Here is a 19,213-nt window from a genome sequence, read left to right on the forward strand (position 1 = left end):
CGTTAATGGTGTCTTTGGGAAATTGCTAAAGCAAAAATAAAAAATAAATAAATTAAAAAGTTGGAGGAGAACAACTTTACTATAGTGTTTAAGAAACATATGTAAAGGACATCAATATAATATAGAATTATATATATATATATATATATATATATATATATATATATATATATACTTGACAAAAATCGTATCACCTATCAAAGTTTTAGAAACAACAAATACTAACTTGAATTCTAGTTGATCATTTGGTATCAGAAGTGGCTGATATGAAAGGCAAAGACCTCAAGATTACACTTATTTTACCAAAATAAAATATGATCATGTCTTGATTTTTAATTACTTAATTAGGGCATTAAGGTCTGATTTTACTAACACAAAAGTCTTGTCACTTAACAGAAATAATGTACAGTATAGAATATAAAGTCATGGTGCAGTGGAAAAAGAATTAATATTGTGTATAACTCCTAAGACTGCATCCATACATCTCTGCTATGACTTATTAATAAAGTCATCTGGAATGGCAACGAAGGCAATCTTGCAGGACTCCCAGAGTTCATCAAGATTCTTTGGATTCATCAATGCCTCCTCCTTTATCCTACCCCAGACATGCTCAATAATGTTCATGTCTGGTGACTGGGCTGGCCAATCCTGGAGCACCTTGGCCTTCTTTGCTTTCAGGAACTTTGATGTTGAGGCTGAAGTATGAGAAGGAGGGCTATCCTGCTGAAGAAATGGCCCTCTCCTGTAGTCTGTTAGGTAGTGGGCAACACAAATGTCTTGATACCTCAGGCTGCTGATGTTGCCATCCACTCTGCAGTTCTCTGGCACGCCCTCAAACTGAATGTAACCCCAAACCATGATTTTTCCTTCAACTAACTTGATTGATTTCTGTGATAACCTTGTGTCCATGCGGATACCAATAGGTCTTCTGAAGTATTTGTGATGATTGGGATGCAGCTCAACAGATGATTCATCGGAAAAATCTACCTTCTGCCAGTTTTCCAAATGATCAACTAGAAGTTAAGTTATTATTTGTTACTCTTACAACTGGGATCGACGACAAGACTTTTGTCAGGTAATGTTTATAAATATATGCATGTTCTTTATACATAACATTTTTATATCTGAAAAAGGTTACAGAGACTTGCTATAATTTATTTTTAAAGCTTAATTTTTTTCAAATTTTCAGGCTAAATTCAAGTGCAAGAGTGCAAGAGTGCAAGTTTAAAATTACATTGTGACAAAAAAACAATCTGTACTGCAGAAACAGTAAATGTTGTAGCATTTATGAATGAACATATTTATCTGTGAATGTTCCAAATGTGTGAGCTCTGTGCTGCCGATTGCCAGTGTGGGTGGCAAGCATACAGTATGTCTTGTCTAATTATGTAAATCAGGCATTCCATACAGTATGTCAGCATATATAATTTATTTATTCATATGAATGGCAAACCTGTATTTTTAGTACCAATTACTGCAGTCTTCAGTGTCACATGATCCTTCGGAAAACATTCAATGATGGTATATGATGACTTGAAACATTATAAAGATTGAAACAGTTGGAAACAGTGGAACTTATAATTTGGTAAAAAATTATTTTAAGGAACAAAAAATGCTGAGTTTCACACAATTACTCCAGGTTGTCCCAACACAAACCTATTAAGTTAAGTTAACATTTAACTTAACCTTTTTACAAACTTAAGTGGACTGAACATAAAACAATTATTTTGTCCCAACAACAAAACTTACAAATTGTTGTTTCAACTCTCTTTAAATGAATAATTTAAACATGAAGGAAAAGTCATATTTTGAGTAAATAATTTTTTGAGTGTATGGTTCTATGGTTCTTGATAGACTCCTAATTTGACTCCTAATTTGCTGCTTATTATTAGTTATTAAGGAAGTACTTTTTGTTTTCCGCTACGCTGTTTAAATAGCAAATCCATTTGTGTCACTTTGTGGACTCATGGGTGTTTCGGTCTACAAAAGAGGTGTGTTCAAGCGCATTGTTGGCGAGTTTCTATGTTGAGGAACTAAAATAGACTGCGCAATAAACCAGCTGAAAGCAAGTCTAAAGTCCAGCGCAGAGCGCGTCAGTTGTGCACCTCGCTTACACATTGCTTAATACACAGAATGTACAGCAATACAGACATATCTTTACAAATGAAAGGAAATTCAAGGAATAAAATATTACAAAAAATATTACTTTCTACATAAATATAAAAACCACTACCTCTATGCCTTCATCTTGGGGGGCTTTTCACAGTATATTCATGACAACTGGCTTTATATAATGTTATTATTAGTAGTATTATTTATTGTATGCATATTTGTATTTGTTTTATTAAAAACAAGCTTAGATTGGTCCACCTGTCAGGTTTTGCACCATATGGGGTATAGGATGTGTGTTTGGATATAACTCTTTCCTGACCACACTTCGTTATTATTGTTCATTTATTCGTTTGCTGGAAATTAGAACTGAATTTAGAAATAGTATTGAAATGAATCTTTGCGCTTAACAAATGAAATTAATTAGGCTAATGGATGTCTTTAGCGGGGTGCGTACAACACCGTTTCCTTATCCAGGAAAGAGAGAAAGTGAAAGTGAAAGTAAAGGCCAAGTGGAGGAGGCTACTTTTTTATCCTCGAGCTCCAGATGGTCTGTTTAACTGTTTTCTAGCTAGCAAAGCCTTCAGTTTTTCCACTTCTAAAGTCCACCACGTAAATAGCAAATGCGCCATTGCGCGATGCAACTGGCTCTTAAAAGGAATTGGAGATGAGACTCTGATTGGTTTATTCTCAAAACACACCCAGAACTCATTAAGAGAATAAGCTCAACCCTGTTAAATCATGCGCCGTGGCGCAGAGCATATTTTAAGTACTTAAAATAGCAAAAGTGGATTCAGACATGCCCTTAATGCTTTGTGCCCTGTGCTTTAGACTTTGCGCATAGATCGTAAAATAGAGCCCTAGAAGTACAAATAAACATTTTTTTTTTTCATTTCTGGCTGAACTATTCCTTTAAAAATAGGCAAGCTATCAGTTAATAGTGAGACTAGACTTCTCAATGCTCTGCTAAATAAAAAAGTTCAGAACAACAGAATGTATTTGAAATACTTTGTTTATAATAATGCTATTTTATCAATTTTATTTAAACTCCTAAATGTCAAAACGTTTTATATTGGACTACAGTAGTAATCACTGTTATTTAGATCTTATTTTAGGTATTAGCAGTACTGCCATTGCAATTACAAGTACAGCATTGAAAGCAGCTTAATTCAGTAATACTATATCACTGTTTGTGGTTCAAGTAACCTTGCATAACCTTACATTCAATGTACAATCAAAGGGGCAAAAATAATGCAATGGGTACTAAAATCTGATACCTGTAGACTGCCCAGGAAATTGCCTGCAGTCATAAGTTTGAGTGACTCTTGCCAGGAAGGCATGGTGCAGTTTTTCTCTGGATCAGTTTTCACTGTGTTCACTTTCCTCTGGAAGAGCAACAACACACAGTCCATAATACGCATGATGAGGTGTGGTGGTCTACCCAGAGTTCGCACCGTGGCAATATCTGATGGCTTTATTGTCTGTTAAAAGATAAACAGAAACAGAAATACACAAGTTTAATAAAAACCAAAACAGTGTATGTAGAGAAATAAAGTGTAACTATAAAAGTAACTGAAGAAAAAGTAGAGAGCTGTAAGTTCCTTTCTATCAAAGCTAAGGCGTAAAATAGCGGAATTTCGATACATTTGACACTGGCTTTGGAAAATCACACAGTGCTTTTGTAATTGTAATTTTGTAATTAAAAATGTGTAAAACGTGTGATCCTGGACCAAAAGTTTCATAAGATTTATACATGCTAATTAATAAGCTTTCCATTGATGTTTGAGATTGTCGAAGGGTTCCATTCATTCATTCATTCATTCATTTTCCTTCGGCTTAGTCCCATTATTCATCAGGGGTCACCACAGCGGATTGAACCACCAACTTATCCAGCATATGTTTTACACAGCGGATGCCCTTTCAGCTACAACCCAGTACACACTCATTCACACACATAAACTACGGACAATTTAGTTTGTTCAATTCACTAATAGCGCATGTCTTTGGACTGTGGGGGAAACCGGAGCACCTGAAGAAATCCCACGCCAACATGAGGAGAACATGCAAACTCCACACAAAAATGCCAACTGACGTAGCTGGGGTCTAACCAGCAACCTTCTTGCTGTGAGGAAGACATTGCTTCCCACTCTGCCACCGTGCCACCCCACTAAATAACTACAGTAACTTCAATCGAAATGTGTATGTAAACTGTACAGTGAAGAAAAAGTGAGTTAGATTTGATAACTTGATTTAATTTTGCGTATCAGGCCATCAATTTTAATAGACTAAATTTCAAATTGTTTTTGATACTTGTTTCTAATGTGTGCTTCTGTGTATGTTCTATCATTTCTATCTGTTTTAACTATGTTTATGTACAATAAAACAGTTCTGAATACTCAACATGCCAATGTTGACAGATATGTTTTGGGTGGTTGTATGTTGTGGGGATGTGGGGTTGGTTAGAGGCGACTGCTTTCAGATGCCTGCTCTTTACAAAAGCACCTACAGCAACCCTGCCATCACACTATCTATTTTTACACTCTCACAGGCAGCGTGCAATTACACCGAAACAGCAGGCACCATGATGCCCCATGAACATCACACTCCTCTCATTTGCTAAGTTTCCATGCACCCATTTTTATCTGCATTTTAGGATAGTGCACGTTGGTTTGATATTGTCTAGTTACGTTTCCATCCAAAGATGTGAATTAAACTGAAAATCATTTGTCAATAAAGCACTGATTCCATCCAATAAGTCAAAGAGAACAAAATCATGGGCCTTTTTATTGTATAATAAATTGTTTGCATCTTAGAAAACGAAATGCAATGGATGCACTGTGGCTTTTAGGCTGCATTTATACTGAATGTTTCAAGTGACCCAATTAAAATTTTTGTCCCATCATGTCACAGATCAGATATAGGAAAAAAAAATCACATCAGATCTCAGATCAGAATTAGGCATCGTTCAAATGTGAAAATGTAACTGATATGAATCAGATATGTGCCCTTGTGTCTGCAGTGTAAGCAGGTAGATCAGATATTCACCTGTAAATGCAAGTCGCATGTCATTACAAACTGTAGCGAATGATTCCAATTTAAAAGCTTTTATTTCGGAACAGAGTTTACTGCATATTAGGAATTTGCAATGTTTTACTGTAATCAAAGTACTGCTACTGTAGTTGAAGACAAAAATGAGACTGTTGATGAAAAAAAATCTTGTATCACGAAATGTATTTAAATTAGGGCTGACAAATGAAAATGACTTTTGTAAGCCATTTAAAATGGATAAAATAATGATAAATAATACAAAAATAATGTACATGATCTTGTCACTTGTTTGGATTTTTTTAATTCAATAGTAAATGCTAAAAATAAAGGTTTTGTACTGGCTTTGTAAAATGTAAATACATTTCAGTAAAAGTACTTTAAAAATTGCCATACTGTAAAATTAAAATGTAGTAAAGGGCATTTTACCATTAAAAGAAGCTGTGGGATAAGGCTATTTTACTGTAAAATGAAACAGTGGTAGGGCCCTGTTTCTGTAAAACACATTTACAGGTAAGTTACTGTAAAGGGGCAGGTGTGATAAATTGCTGGTCCAGTGCGCCAGTAATTTACTGCTTAATGTATTTTAGCAATGTGGCAGTGGTCAGGTGGAAAGTGAAGGGGTGAGATATGTTAATAGATCATACCAACACTATCTCACGGCAATTCATAACTGTTTGATTCAGTGGCTAATTCATGTGAATTTGTGCATTTTGGTATGATTTGCTCATCCCCCAATGACAATTGAGTTTAAGGGTGGGGTTGGGTTCCATGCCTCCTTTTAAAAATTGTACATTTTTGTAAAATTGAACTCCCATAAATTTGTAGGAATTAGCCACTTAAATGAACAGCACAGTGGTACAGTGGGGAGCACTGTCACCTCACAGCAAGAAGGTCCCTGGTTCAAGCCTCAGCTGGGTCAGCTGGCATTTCTGTGTGGATTTTGCATGTTCTCCTCGTGTTTGTGTGGGTTTCCTCCGGTTGCTCCAGGTTACCCCACAGTCCAAAGACATGCACTGTAGGTGAATTGGGTTAGCTAAATTGTCTTTAGTGTATGTGTGTGAATGAGAGTGTATGAGTGTTTCCTTGTCATGGGCAGTAGATGGAAGGGCATCTGCTGCATAAAATATATGCTGGATAAGTTGGTGATTTATTCTGCTGTGGCAACCCCTAAATTATAAAGGGACTAAAGGCTGATTTATACTTCATCATGCAGCCATCATGCGGTCTCATACCCCTCGCTGTGGCTGTCGCTGACCCTGACTTCTCAAAAAAATGGAGCTACACGTCGCAACAATGCATAGCGCAAGCGCTGTGATTGGTCAGCTTGATAGTGCTGATGGACTGATAGCCGCACAAACCCATTGGAGCAAGTGTTTATAAATATCAAGTCTCATGAAGGAGCTCCAGATGGAAATTTTAGTTTTGTGTTTACCTTATGATTAAAGTAGTTATACGTCCGCCGGTCCCGCCTCTGAATGAACAGGTTTTAGACACTTGTAGCAGTCAGAAAAAACAAAGTACCCGCAAAGAAACTCGACAAAGAGAAACATAAAAACCGGCTGCCAGCTAGCGTTTCGGAAGTGTAATTGCACAGCAACACAAACAGCACGCAGAACTATAAATGCATGGCTACGCGCAAGGCAGGTGCCGTGGGTCGTGCCGATCACTCGATGCAGATATATGAACCAGCCTTAAACTGAAGGAAAATAATTATTGAATAGTCACTAAAATGGCAAAACGTAAAATAGTTACCTTTCCATGTGAGATCAGGTTGGTCATACCTGTAAACCCTGTCATTTTCCCAAATATTCTCTATAAGAGCTGTTCAAGAGAATTATGCTTTTGTTTAATTTTGGTTTAAAAGCACTTTGAAATAAATGTAAAAACAGCAATTTTCCCTGCCTTTCCCTTAAAAACCGTCATCACCTTCCTATGCAACCTTTGAATCAGTCTATTCATCTAACTGTGTGTGACTGTCAGATGCGCTCTGTAGTGATAGAGACGATGTTCTACAAACAGCTTCTGTACATGCAATTTGAAAGTAAAAGTACTATAAAAATTGTCATACTATAAGATTCAAATGTGCTAAAGGGCATTTTAACATAAAAAGAAGTTGCAGTATAAGGCTATTTTACTGTAAAATGAAATATGGTAGAAACACATTTACTGGTAAGTTACTGTAAAGCGGCAGTTGTGGTAAATTGCTGGCCACAGCGCTGCCAGTAAGTTACGCCTAAAATACAATAAAATGTCTAACAGTGTGTGCACAGGTTGTACAAAAAATCTCAAGTATCAGATGCCTTCTTCAAACTCAAGATGGCATGACTGCAATTGTTATTGCATGTATTCTGCTCTGACGCACAATGCATTTTTTATGAGGAAAAAAAGGTTTTCCTTCTAGTAGAACTTTAAATATAATTACTGATACACTGCATTTGTTTCCCAGAAAATGAACGCACAGAATGGAAACAGTGCTTTTTCTTTCAAATGATTTATGTGATATTCTAATGTTGTACATTATTTAAATTATTATAAAGTAATATGAATTGTGTAATGGATTCCTATAGTTCCTGACCTGCAGTGCTGCCTCAGCCTCTTCTAAAGCAGGTCTGGCTGCCTCTAGTTTCTCTTCGGCAATGGCCTTGTCCGCAGAAATGCTGTCAACTATAGCCTGCGCTTTATCTTTGACCTTTTGCACTTCGACTTTGACCTTTTCGGCAGCTTGAGCCTTCACAGTGACCTCCTTCAGCACCTGAAACAAAAATTAGAAAAGAAAGGAAAATGCTAATATCAGTGCTGTCATTTCAGCGGCACGTCACGGTGTATTACAGAGTCTGAGGTTATTCATTTATCTTCCTAATGTTTCAGAGCTCAGTATTGATCTTTGCTTAGCCTGTGACTGGAAGGCAAGTCTTTTATCTAGTGAATACTAGATTGCTCTGTGCAGCATGCTCAATTTCATTAAGAACAAAACAGAATGGAATTTCTTTTTGATACTTTTATAAGAAAAAATAAATGGAGTGCAATAAATTGGAGTTACAATCATTTAATTTTAGGGTGCAATTAACAAATCACTGACTGTTTATATTTTTAGCTGAATAAACTACTTATTTGCTGCTTATTGATAGTTAGTAAAGTAGTAGTTGGGTTTAGGTATTGGGTAGGATAAGGATTGTAGAATAAGATCATGCTTTTAAAGTACTAATAAAAAAAAGAAGTTCACATCTTAATATTAGGCAGGTAATAAGCCAGTAATTAATAGTGTGATTCATTGCTTAAACTAATATGTTATTGTAAATGTTAATGTTACTGTAATTCAAAATTCTCCTCCTTGCATTAGGTCCTTAAATGGCCTAGCTCCCTCTTATCCTTCCAAAAGCTTGTCACCTACACCCCTAGTCGCTCACTACGTTCCTCTGACTCTTGCTTTCCCTCAGTACCGCCTCTCTTCAATTGGGGCAGATCATTTAGTGTTATTGCACTCAAACTCTGGAACTCTCTACCACGCTCACTCCGCTCTGTTAATAATATCTCAGAATTCCAATCTTCACTTGTTTTCTGAATGCTTCGCTTCTAATCTGACAAACTGACCACTTCGTTTGATCCACCTGCACTCTGCTTATCTGTCTCTTAGGTCTTGTTTTGTATATACAGTTTGTTATATTGGACTTCCTGTATGTTTGTTTACCTAATGTTTACTCTACTTATGTCTGCTTGTACTATCTCTTTTTGTTACATTCTTTGTAAAGTGTCCTTTATTATTATTGTTATAATTATAATTATAATAATAATAATAATTATTATTATTACTTTTACATATTTTTACTTAAATATTGTAATGTGTAAGAGGTTATTGACCAACAGAGTTGTGTGCGTCCCACAGTAACACGTTACTGTATTCTACTTAGACTTTTGGGGAACGCAGTATTGTAACGAATTACATTTTAAATGTGTGTAATTTGATTACAGTCACTAAAATCAGTGTAATTTCATTATCTACATTACAAATATAGATTTTATAAAACAATATTTGATTTTTTAAAATTATGCTTTAGCAATAAGTTTAGCAGTTAGTGAGCATTCACTTTTAAATTGTTGGAGAACGCAAGCTCAAATAGCTGCTTACGAGAGTGCTTGCCTTCTCAAGTGGAAATGCAGACATTACTTTGATTTCATTGAATGTAAAAAACAAAAGTATTACTGTGAACTGCAGTCTATGTTCAGTCTCTAAAGAACTTTCAACTGCTTTAACTCGACCAGCAACTTGTTCAAGCACTTAAACAGAAAGCATTCTAGGGTAGGTAGCCAAGGAGGATACCGGCGCACAAAAACACAATGGTCCAACTCAGCCTAAATAGGCTAAATTGGATTTTTATGCAGGACCAGGGGTGAAGATTACTTCTGAAAATATGAAGAAACGCATAGCTGCTTATGGGGCCTTTCACATATCGCGTCTTTTGTGTAAGTTCGTTTTTTGCAATGTTGGAAGTAACAGTGCTCAAATGGCGCACAAGCATCGTGACGCTCTTACGTATTCCAGATTTCACATACTGAATATTTGAGGGTTTACAGTTTGTCTCCACAACTGCAAAAATAGTAGGCTGTTTAGTAGGTGTTTTTCCTACTATGAATCTCATTAATCACAAGTATCCAGTTTTCTTCAAAATGTCTTCTTTTGTGTTCAAAAGAACAACAACAAAGAAAAAAAGACAGACAGGTTTGGAACAAGCGAAGATTAAGTAAATGATAAGAGAATTTAACATTTTAGGTGAACTATCTCTTTAAATCTTTTGAATTTGTCAAGCTGTTGTGTTAAACCCATTGTTATGTTTTTCAATACAATAAATTACTAAAAAAGAGCTGTAGTTGTTAATGTTTTAAAAGTAACTTCCAAGTAAAGTAATTAATAATTACTTTTTACATGAAGTAATTAGTAATGTAATTAAATTACAATTTTCCAGTAGTAATCAGTAACTTGTAATCTATTACTTTTTAAAGTAACTTACCCAACACTGTTGACCAATAATTAAAAAGAAAATAAGACCTGGCTTTATGTATGAGTTGTTTACTGGATTTTGATTTGGAAGCTTTGCACTCAAACTAACACAGGGATTTTAATGGCTTGGTTTCTAATGGTGTGGTTTAATATGGGAAAAAAATTCTTCTTCGTAGGCTCCTTTGTCATGTGGTGTGCCTCAAGGGTCCATTTAAGGTCCTCTTCTCTTTTCTCTCTATATACTGTATGGGGCTCCCAAATAGCATATGTACGCACTATTTATGTCTTTTTATAGTAAAAATTGTGCAAGTAGAACATTCACACAGATTTTTTTTTATTCTAAAAAGATTAAGTGCACTTTAAATTCATGGATGATGCATTTATTTAATCGTCAAAAAGAACTGTTGGACACTTCACACACTCAACAGCTGCAGCTTTGCTCAAGTTGCGGAAGGGGCACTTACATTTGATTTTGGATTATGAAAGCAAAATTCTCCTACGAGAGTGATTATGCTGCCTCCTGATTGTGAATGCGGTTATACTCACTCATGGCTGGTATTATTTGATAGTTTGGTCATTTGTTTCATTAATTTGGCAACCGTCAAACGTCATCAGGGAAATGGTTTGAATTTGCGGTTAGTAAAAACTTTAGTGTTACATTTGTGACAAGACTTAAATCATAAACTATGCTGTTGAGGTTGTAAGTGCATAAGTGCATAGTGTATAGTGTGCCATTTGGGACGCAGCTTATGATTCCCCTGGGTGCCATTTTGGAAATATAAGATGTCCTACCACTGTTATGAGGAGGATTCACTATTATATCTTCCATTTAAAACTGATAGTAGTGGTTCCTTGAATATGCTCTGTGTGTTTTGAAGAGATAAAATGGTACAGGCCCTTGAAGAGAATTTTTTCAGAGGCATATTTTACCCGCATTGAATGTTATCATTTGATTTAATAGGTGTTATCAGTGGTTGTCAGCTTATAGATATGGGCAGGTAGGGGCCTTCTGCGCCTACTGATAGGTTCAGAAGGCCGTTATCATCCATCCACATGGTTAATCAGCTATACTAAATGAGAAGACTCCAGGTCCAGATCTGTATTTACCTTACTGGTAGATACTAAAATTTAAATTACTCGGACTCAACGGCAAAAAAAACCTGATCGGGACATCCCTAATTATTATTATTATTATACCTTCTATTAAATTGTAGTATTTTCATAGCAATTTAAACTACCCCTTCAATGTGAGCAACAAGAAACAAAAAGAAGAAGCTTTGATACTCTGGGGAAGAATATCTGAGTGCATCTATTACATAAGGTTTCTACTTTTTTTGTGTGCTATAATGTTAAAACAGCCCTCCTATGAATTGTCAGTCACCGATATGGCCCCCCGCCTATTTGAGTTTGAGACTCCTGCCCTAATGTGACTTGATGGTTGAAAAAAATAAAATCTTTTGCATTCTCTAACAAAGTTTTTGCTTTCCCATGAGAAACTTTTTTGGTTCTCTCAACAATATTTGTTTTCGCTCACAAAACACAAAGAGAATATACTAAAAAGCTTCATGTAGCATGAAAAAAGTTAACAGTTTGTTAAAAATAAATTACATACATATAATGCCCTAAACTGCATGTTAAGCATTTTCCTCCCATTGAAAAATAATAGTAATAAAAAACAATATTTTCTTACTTTCACTGTGCATTTGTCAGTAAAATAATCTCATAATATTCATTTTTATTCCAAGTTCAGGAATGAAACTATAAGCTGTTTCAACTATTGCATATTGTGAAGTTAAGATGAAGTGTTTGCAGTTATAATCACAACAACCAAAATGTCTAATACTCAATGAAAAAAGGTGGATTTTTAGTTCAAGGGTGGTTTTCGTTGCATAAAATGCTTCTGTGTACACAGAAATGTAGTGCAACTCAGCACCGAGATCTATTTTCTGAGCCTGCTAATGAGAGAGCTCTTATAATTTGAGTGGAGTGCAGATTAATTAGCACTGGTATTTTTAAATGCCGGTTGTTGCTTTTTTATAAGGTGAGAAATCTGTGATTGCATCAGTTCTGACAAGTTACTGCACAGCAAGCTACAGTGATGCAAATCTGATTGAACTATATAAGAAGAAACACTAAGCTAGAAAGTATTTTTGCAAATAAAGAGCCATGTTGAGAGCCATGTTTTAATGAGCATTTGGAGAATAAGAATTAATTTTAGAACTGATTAATTTTACTATTAAGAAAATTGCGATGACATACATTGTAATAAGTGTAAAAATTAAACAAGTATTAATAATAAACAAGTAACAATAAACAAGTATTAATAATACTTTTTATTACATAAAGTTGAGGTTACCACTCTCCGAGAATGCAGTACAGGTTATCACTACAGTCACTTAGTACATTATTTATTTTATGGACAAATATCTACTTTGTCATTTTTCCCCATGGCTCAAACCTATCAATAATAAGTAATAAGCTGATGCACTCTTGTTCCTGTACAGTACAGATTTTGATTTTTGAGATGATGACAGAATCAATCATATACTGTATAGAGGGAAGTGGACAGGGAAGACACATACAGGAGCCTTAACTGACCTGGGCATAGAGAGAGTTCTGTTGCCCTTTCCCTTTTAATAAATAATACATGCCATTTCAAAATAGTCAGAAATGCAAATAAGTTTAGGAGATAAGCAATAATTATCAAACACATACAGTGATTGCATTCTGTGTGCTTATTTACCATATCAGCCTTCGCATTGGCTATCTGAAGTTCTTTCTCCTTCACCTCCAGCTCTTTGCTGAGAGCAGCAACAGATTCAGAGGCCTCCTTGAGTTTTTGGAGCCCGGTGTTCATTCTGTTGAAACAAAAAGGTGAGGTTTTAACAAACAGAACTTAGAACTTGCAATTTTATTAAAAATAAAATAAAGAAATAATCAGCTGAATCAAAATCAATTGTGAAATATTCAGTACTGTGAAAAAATAAAAAATAAAAATAAAATAATTTTTTTTAAATAAATGATTCAGTTATTCACTCAAAAAAACTTCATGTTTCATTGCCAAATGCATCATTTTTGAGGAAAATTCAGTGGTATATTTTTGATGGATGGGTGCCATTAAATAAGGTAATTGCTGCCTACAACTTTCATTTTTTAGCATCAAAATAAATGCATATTGTAAGCTAAATGTAGTGATTGTTATCTTTGCCATAAACATCAGTGGTTTTATCTAACCTATTAACTGTTATCCCAGTACTTCTGTGTTATTTAACTGTTGTAAATTCACAAATGACTCAAAAGACTAAGGGTTGAATCTCTTTCTTGATTTTAGCGATTTTTTACACAGATTTGAATGCAGCAATTCGAAAGATTAATAAATATGCAAATCACCATCATTTATAATTTATGTTGCGCGCGTGTTGAGATTCCGATCTTTTAATGATTAATCTTGTAGCTTACACTGACTGCATTAATGCAGGCTAAACAAAAGAAACCCACCACATCCTGAAAAACCTACCAGAACTTCTTCCATCATCATTATGTTGTACAGGAAAGTCAAAATGCTTTCATGCATGTGATTTGAATGATGCCAGAGGCAATCTCTCTGCGATCGTTACAAATTTAGGATTAATCTTCAAGTAAAAAAAAATTCTTAATCCGCAGGTCACGTTTGTTCCGAAGCGTGTGATTCGTTACACCACTAATATATATAGTTGACATAAAATGTATTACTCCTCCAGTAAAATTTCTCTTTCAAACATTTCCCAAGTGCTGTTTAACAGAAAGAAGTTTCATCAATACATTTTTTAATTTTTTAAGTGCTATTTAGATTTAAAGCTAACTAGGCTAATTAGGTTAACTAGGAAAGTATATATATATATATATATATATATATATATATATATATATATATATATATATACCATCAGAAAATAAAACATAATAATGTCAATGGAGACGTTAAGCATCTATTTTCATAAGCCTACAAAATGTATTAGAGTTAAATGGGTCAGAATTCTGTCATTTTACTTAACAACAAACAGAGACAACACATAAACCATCAACAGGCCTAGCCTTGGCATATTTAAAATATAAAATACATTATGTAAATACTGTATTCAAAATAAAAAACCCTGCCAATTTAAATAAACACCAACCTTTAAACAGATAGAATTCAATTACTTTACAAGAATACATACTGCAGTTAAACTTGTCTAAAACCCCATAGCCTTTTAAAAATATTACTAAACACCAAACAAACATTAAAACTTTGTCAATAATTTTTGTTTTTCTCCACACAAAACATGCCTTATAATACATTCAAAACTACATTTTCTAAAGTGGAACATTAGTAAATTCAAAAAAATAAATACAGTTGAAGTTATTATGTTTTAACAGATCAAGGGAATTTTGTAAGTATTTATTTTGTTACACACTACCTGACAAAAGTCTTGTCACATATTCAAGTTTTAGGAACAACAAATAATATCTTGACTTCTAGTAGATAATTTGGTATCAGAAGTGGCTTATATGAAAGGCAAAGGCCTCAAGATTACGCTTATTTTACCAAAATAAAATATGATCATGCCTTGACTTTTAATTATTTAATTAGGACAGTAAGGTCTGACTTTGCTTAGACAAAGGTCTTGTCACTTAACAAAAATAATGTACTGTATAGAATATAAAGTCATGGTGCAGTGGGAAAATAAATAATATTGTGTATGACTCCCATGAGCTTGGAGGACTGCATCTATGCATCTCTGCAATGACTCAAATAACTTATTAATAAAGTCATCTGGAATGGCAAAGAAAGCATTCTTGCAGGACTCCCAGAGTTCATCACGAGTCTTTGGATTAATCTTCAATGCCTCCTCCTTCATCTTACCCCAAACATGCTCAATAATGTTCATTTCTGGTGACTGAGCTGGCCAATCCTGGAGCACCTTGACCTTCTTTGCTTTCAGGAACTTTGAAGTGGTGGCTGAAGTATGAGAAGGAGCGCTATCCTGCAAAAGAATTTGCCCTCTCCTGTGGTTTGTAATGTAATGGGCAGCACAAACGCCTTGATACCTTAGGCTGTTGATGTTGCCATATATTCTGCAGATCTCTTGCACACCCCATGCTGAATGTAAGCCCAAACCTTGATTTTTCCTTCAACAAACTTGATTGATTTCTGTAAAAATCTTGGGTCCATGCGGGTTTCAATAGGTCTTCTGTTCATTTGTGATGATTAAGATGCAATTTAACAGATGATTCATCTGAAAAATCTACCTTCTACCACTTTTCCAAATGATCAACTAGAAGTCAAGTTAATATTTGTTGCTCTTACAACTGGGATCAACGAAAAGACTTTAGTCAGAAATATGATGTACTGTGGGCGCCAATAGCCTATTGGTTAAGTGCACCGACATATAGCACCAAGGTGCTCATGAGGTGCTTATAAGTAGGTCAAAACATAGAACTATTTTTGTTTAAAATTAGTTTATAAGTACCAAAAGAGGTCTGCACTCAGTACAGTAATTTATTACATGAACAACAGGAGAGAAAAAAAAACAGTTGTGATCCTTCGACAAAGACTCACGGTCGAAACATTTGATTTTTCTTTTCTTCTGTTTGACTTTTGCTCCACCCTCATACTGTATATGACAGAGTATTTGAAAAGTCAAGCGATTTTAATCACGACACCACAGCAATGCCTATCCCAATTGTTATAACTTGTTTTGACAGTAGAACACATAGGGAAATTCTCCAGACTCCATAAAGTCACAGAAGAATCTAATTAAATCAACTGCCCCTACTGATAGTGCTGTTTATTAGCATGCACTGTTTGAGAGGTTTTAGCTCCCAGTTTAGTGAATAAATTATGCAAAGTAAGATAAAAATGCAAATGCACCCGGAAAGTGTGTGCACAGCACATTTTCCCATCTTGTGATAGATTGTGTAGGACGCAGCAGATTATCTGAGAAACTTTGTGGGATTTTACAGCATCACTTCACAGCATCCAATCCACCATCTCCTTTACATAAAGCCAAATAATACTGTTTTTGAAAAAGAAATAATCTATAGATTAATTTAATTAAAAAGAAGGCAGTAATTTAATTCAAATGCACAAATCACATATTTCAAAACCAGGTTTAGCACATAATTATAGTAACAAACATTTGTTTTTGTGAACAAAACAAAAAATGGTGCAGCTCAGTACTGATATACAAAAAATGATTAGCCTTCATCTAAAATTTAAATTGAAATATTTCCCCAGTGTTTTTTAAAGAAGTTACATTTTTGTACAACTACAGTGCATCTGGAAAGTATTCATAGCGCTTCACTTTTTCCACATTTTTTTAATGTTACAGCCTCATTTTAAAATGGATTAAAGTCATTTACTTCCTCAAAATTCCACACACAATACCCCATAATGACAATGTGAAAAAAAATATTTTTTGAAATTGTTGCAAATTTATTAAAAATATAAAACCTGGAAAATCACATGTACATAAGTATTCACAGCCTTTCCTCAATACTTTGTTGATGCACCTTTGGCTTTTTGAATATGATGCCACAAGCTTGGCACTCCTGTTTTTGGCAATTTTTGCCATTTCTCTTTGCAGTACCTCTTAAGCTCTATCAGGTTGGATGGGAAGCGACGGTGTACAGCCATTTTCAGATCTCTCCAGAGATGTTCAATAGGATTTAGGTCTGGGCTCTGGCTGGGCCACTCAAGGACATTCACTTAGTTGTTGTGAAGCCACTCCATTGATATTTTGGCGGTGTGCTTTGCTTCATTGTCCTGCTGGAAGATGAACCGTCACCCCAGTCAAGAGCACTCTGAAGCAGGTTTTCATTCAGGATGTCTCTGTACATTGCTGCATTCATCTTTCCCTCTATCATGACTAGTTTCTGCTGCTGAAATACATCCCCACAATATGATGCTGCCACCACCATGCTTCACTGTAGGGATGGTATTAGCTTGGTGATGAGCGGTGCCTGGTTTTCTCCAAACCTAACGCCTGGCATTCACTACGAAGGGTTAAATTTTAGTCTCATCAGACCAGAGAATTTTCTTTCTTATGGTCTGAGTTCTTTAGATGCCTTTTGGCAAATTCCAGGCAGGCAGTGGCTTCCGTCCGGCCACTCTACCATACAGGCCTGATTGGTGGATTGCTGCACAGATGGTTGTCCTTCTGTAAGGTTCTCCTCTCTCCCAGAAGAACGCTGGAGCTCAGACAGAGTGACCATCGGGTTATTGATCACCTCCCTGACTAAGGCCCTTCTCCCCCGATCACTCAGCTTAGATGGCCGGCCAGCTCTAGGAAGAGTCCCGGTGGTTCCAAACATCTTCCACTTACGGATGATGGAGACCACTGTGCTCATTGGAACTTTCAGAGCAGCAGAAAATTTTGTGTAACCTTCCCCAGCCTTGTGCCTTGAGACAATCCTGTCTCGGAGGTCTACAGACAAGTCCTTTGTCTTCATGCTTGGTTTGTGCTTTGACATGCACTGTCAATTCTAGGACCTTATATAGACAGGTGTATGCCTTTTCAAATCATGTCCAATCAACTGAATTTACCACAGGTGAACTCCAAGTACGCTGCTGAGAATTGTCTCAAGAATGATCAGTGGAAACAATGTAGCTGAGCTCAATTTAGAGCTTCACGCAAAGCCTGTGAATACTTACGTGTGATGTGATGTCATTTTTTTTAGGTTTTTTATTTTTAATATATATGCAACAACGTTTTTCACATTGTCATTATGGGGGTAGTGTGTGTAGAATTTTGAGGAAATAAATGAATTTAATCCATTTTGGAATACTGCTGTAACACAAAAAATGTGGAAAAACTGAAGCGCTATGAATACGTTCCGAATGCACTGTACATAATGACTAATGACTATAACAAATTTCTAATGTCATTTTTTTCATGATGACTACATAAAATTTACTATATTATTTTGCAAGACGTTAGTATTCAGCTTAAAGTGAATTTAAAGACCTAACTAGGTTAATTAGGTTAAATAGTTAAGTAAGGTTGGTTAGGCAAGTCATTGGACAACAGTAGTTTGTGTAGCTTATCGGAAATAAATAAATTCTTAAGGGATCTAAAAATATTGATCCTATAGGGATAGTTCACTCAAAAAAAAAAAAAATCTGTCATCATTTACTTTCCCTTCACTTGTTCCTAAACGAGTTTATTTCTTCTGTTGAACACAAAAGAAGACATTTTGAAGAAAGCTGACAACCTGCAAGCACTGACTTTCATAGTATCTGTATTTCCTACTATGGAAATCATAGGATACAGGTTTTTATGAATACCTTATTTTCTGTTCAACAGAAGAAACTCATTTATAAAAATTATATAAACAGTCAGGTCCATAAATAATTGGACATAGACACAATTCTTACATTTTTGGCTCTATACACCATACAATAGATTTGAAATGAAAAGAATAAGATGTGCTTTAACTGCAGGGTATTTACATCCAAATCAGGTGAACGGTGTAGGATTTACCATAATTTGCATATGTGCCTCCCACTTGTTAAGGGATAATGGGACAGAACAATAATTATAAATCAAACTTTCACTTTTTAATACTTGGTTGCAAATCATTAGCAGTCAATTACAGCCTGAAGTCTGGAATGCATAGACATCACCAGACACTGGGTTTCATTCCTGGTTATGCTCTGTCAGGTCTTTACTTTAAACTGCTTCTACGTCTTCAGTTCTTACTTGTTCTTAGTGCATGCTCAATCGGATTCAGGTTAGGTGCTTGACTTGGCCATTGTATATCATTCTATTTCTTTCTCTTCAAAAACTCTTCGGTTGCGTTTGCAGTATGCTTTGGCTCATTCTCCATCTGCCGTTCAATGAGTTCTCAAGCATTTGGGTGAATATGCGCAGATAATATTGCCTGAAACACTTCAGAATTTTTCCTGCCTGCTTTTGTCAAAAGTCACATCCTCAATATATACAAGAGAACAAGTTCCATTGGCAGCCAAAAATTCGCACGCCATGACTACCAACACCATGCTTCACTGCTTAGGACCATGAGCAGTTCTTTTCCTTC

General features: G+C 35.4%; 1 protein-coding gene across 1 annotated transcript in view; it reads right to left on the bottom strand.

The window, feature by feature from the left end:
* dnah5 (dynein, axonemal, heavy chain 5) overlaps positions 1 to 19,213 on the bottom strand; it is a 264,013-nt gene that overhangs the window by 86,116 nt on the left and 158,684 nt on the right. Inside the window, exons 58-61 of the mRNA XM_056476107.1 lie at positions 12,897 to 13,011; positions 7,733 to 7,909; positions 3,387 to 3,590; positions 1 to 25 (exon numbers count right to left, since the gene is read on the bottom strand). The exon at positions 1 to 25 is cut by the window's left edge and continues 155 nt beyond it. Coding sequence (XP_056332082.1) covers positions 1 to 25; positions 3,387 to 3,590; positions 7,733 to 7,909; positions 12,897 to 13,011 — 521 coding nt within the window. The remainder of the gene's footprint in view (positions 26 to 3,386; positions 3,591 to 7,732; positions 7,910 to 12,896; positions 13,012 to 19,213) is intronic.

The sequence above is a fragment of the Danio aesculapii genome, chromosome 16 (genome assembly GCF_903798145.1).
Source record: "Danio aesculapii chromosome 16, fDanAes4.1, whole genome shotgun sequence".
Lineage (NCBI taxonomy): Eukaryota > Metazoa > Chordata > Actinopteri > Cypriniformes > Danionidae > Danio > Danio aesculapii.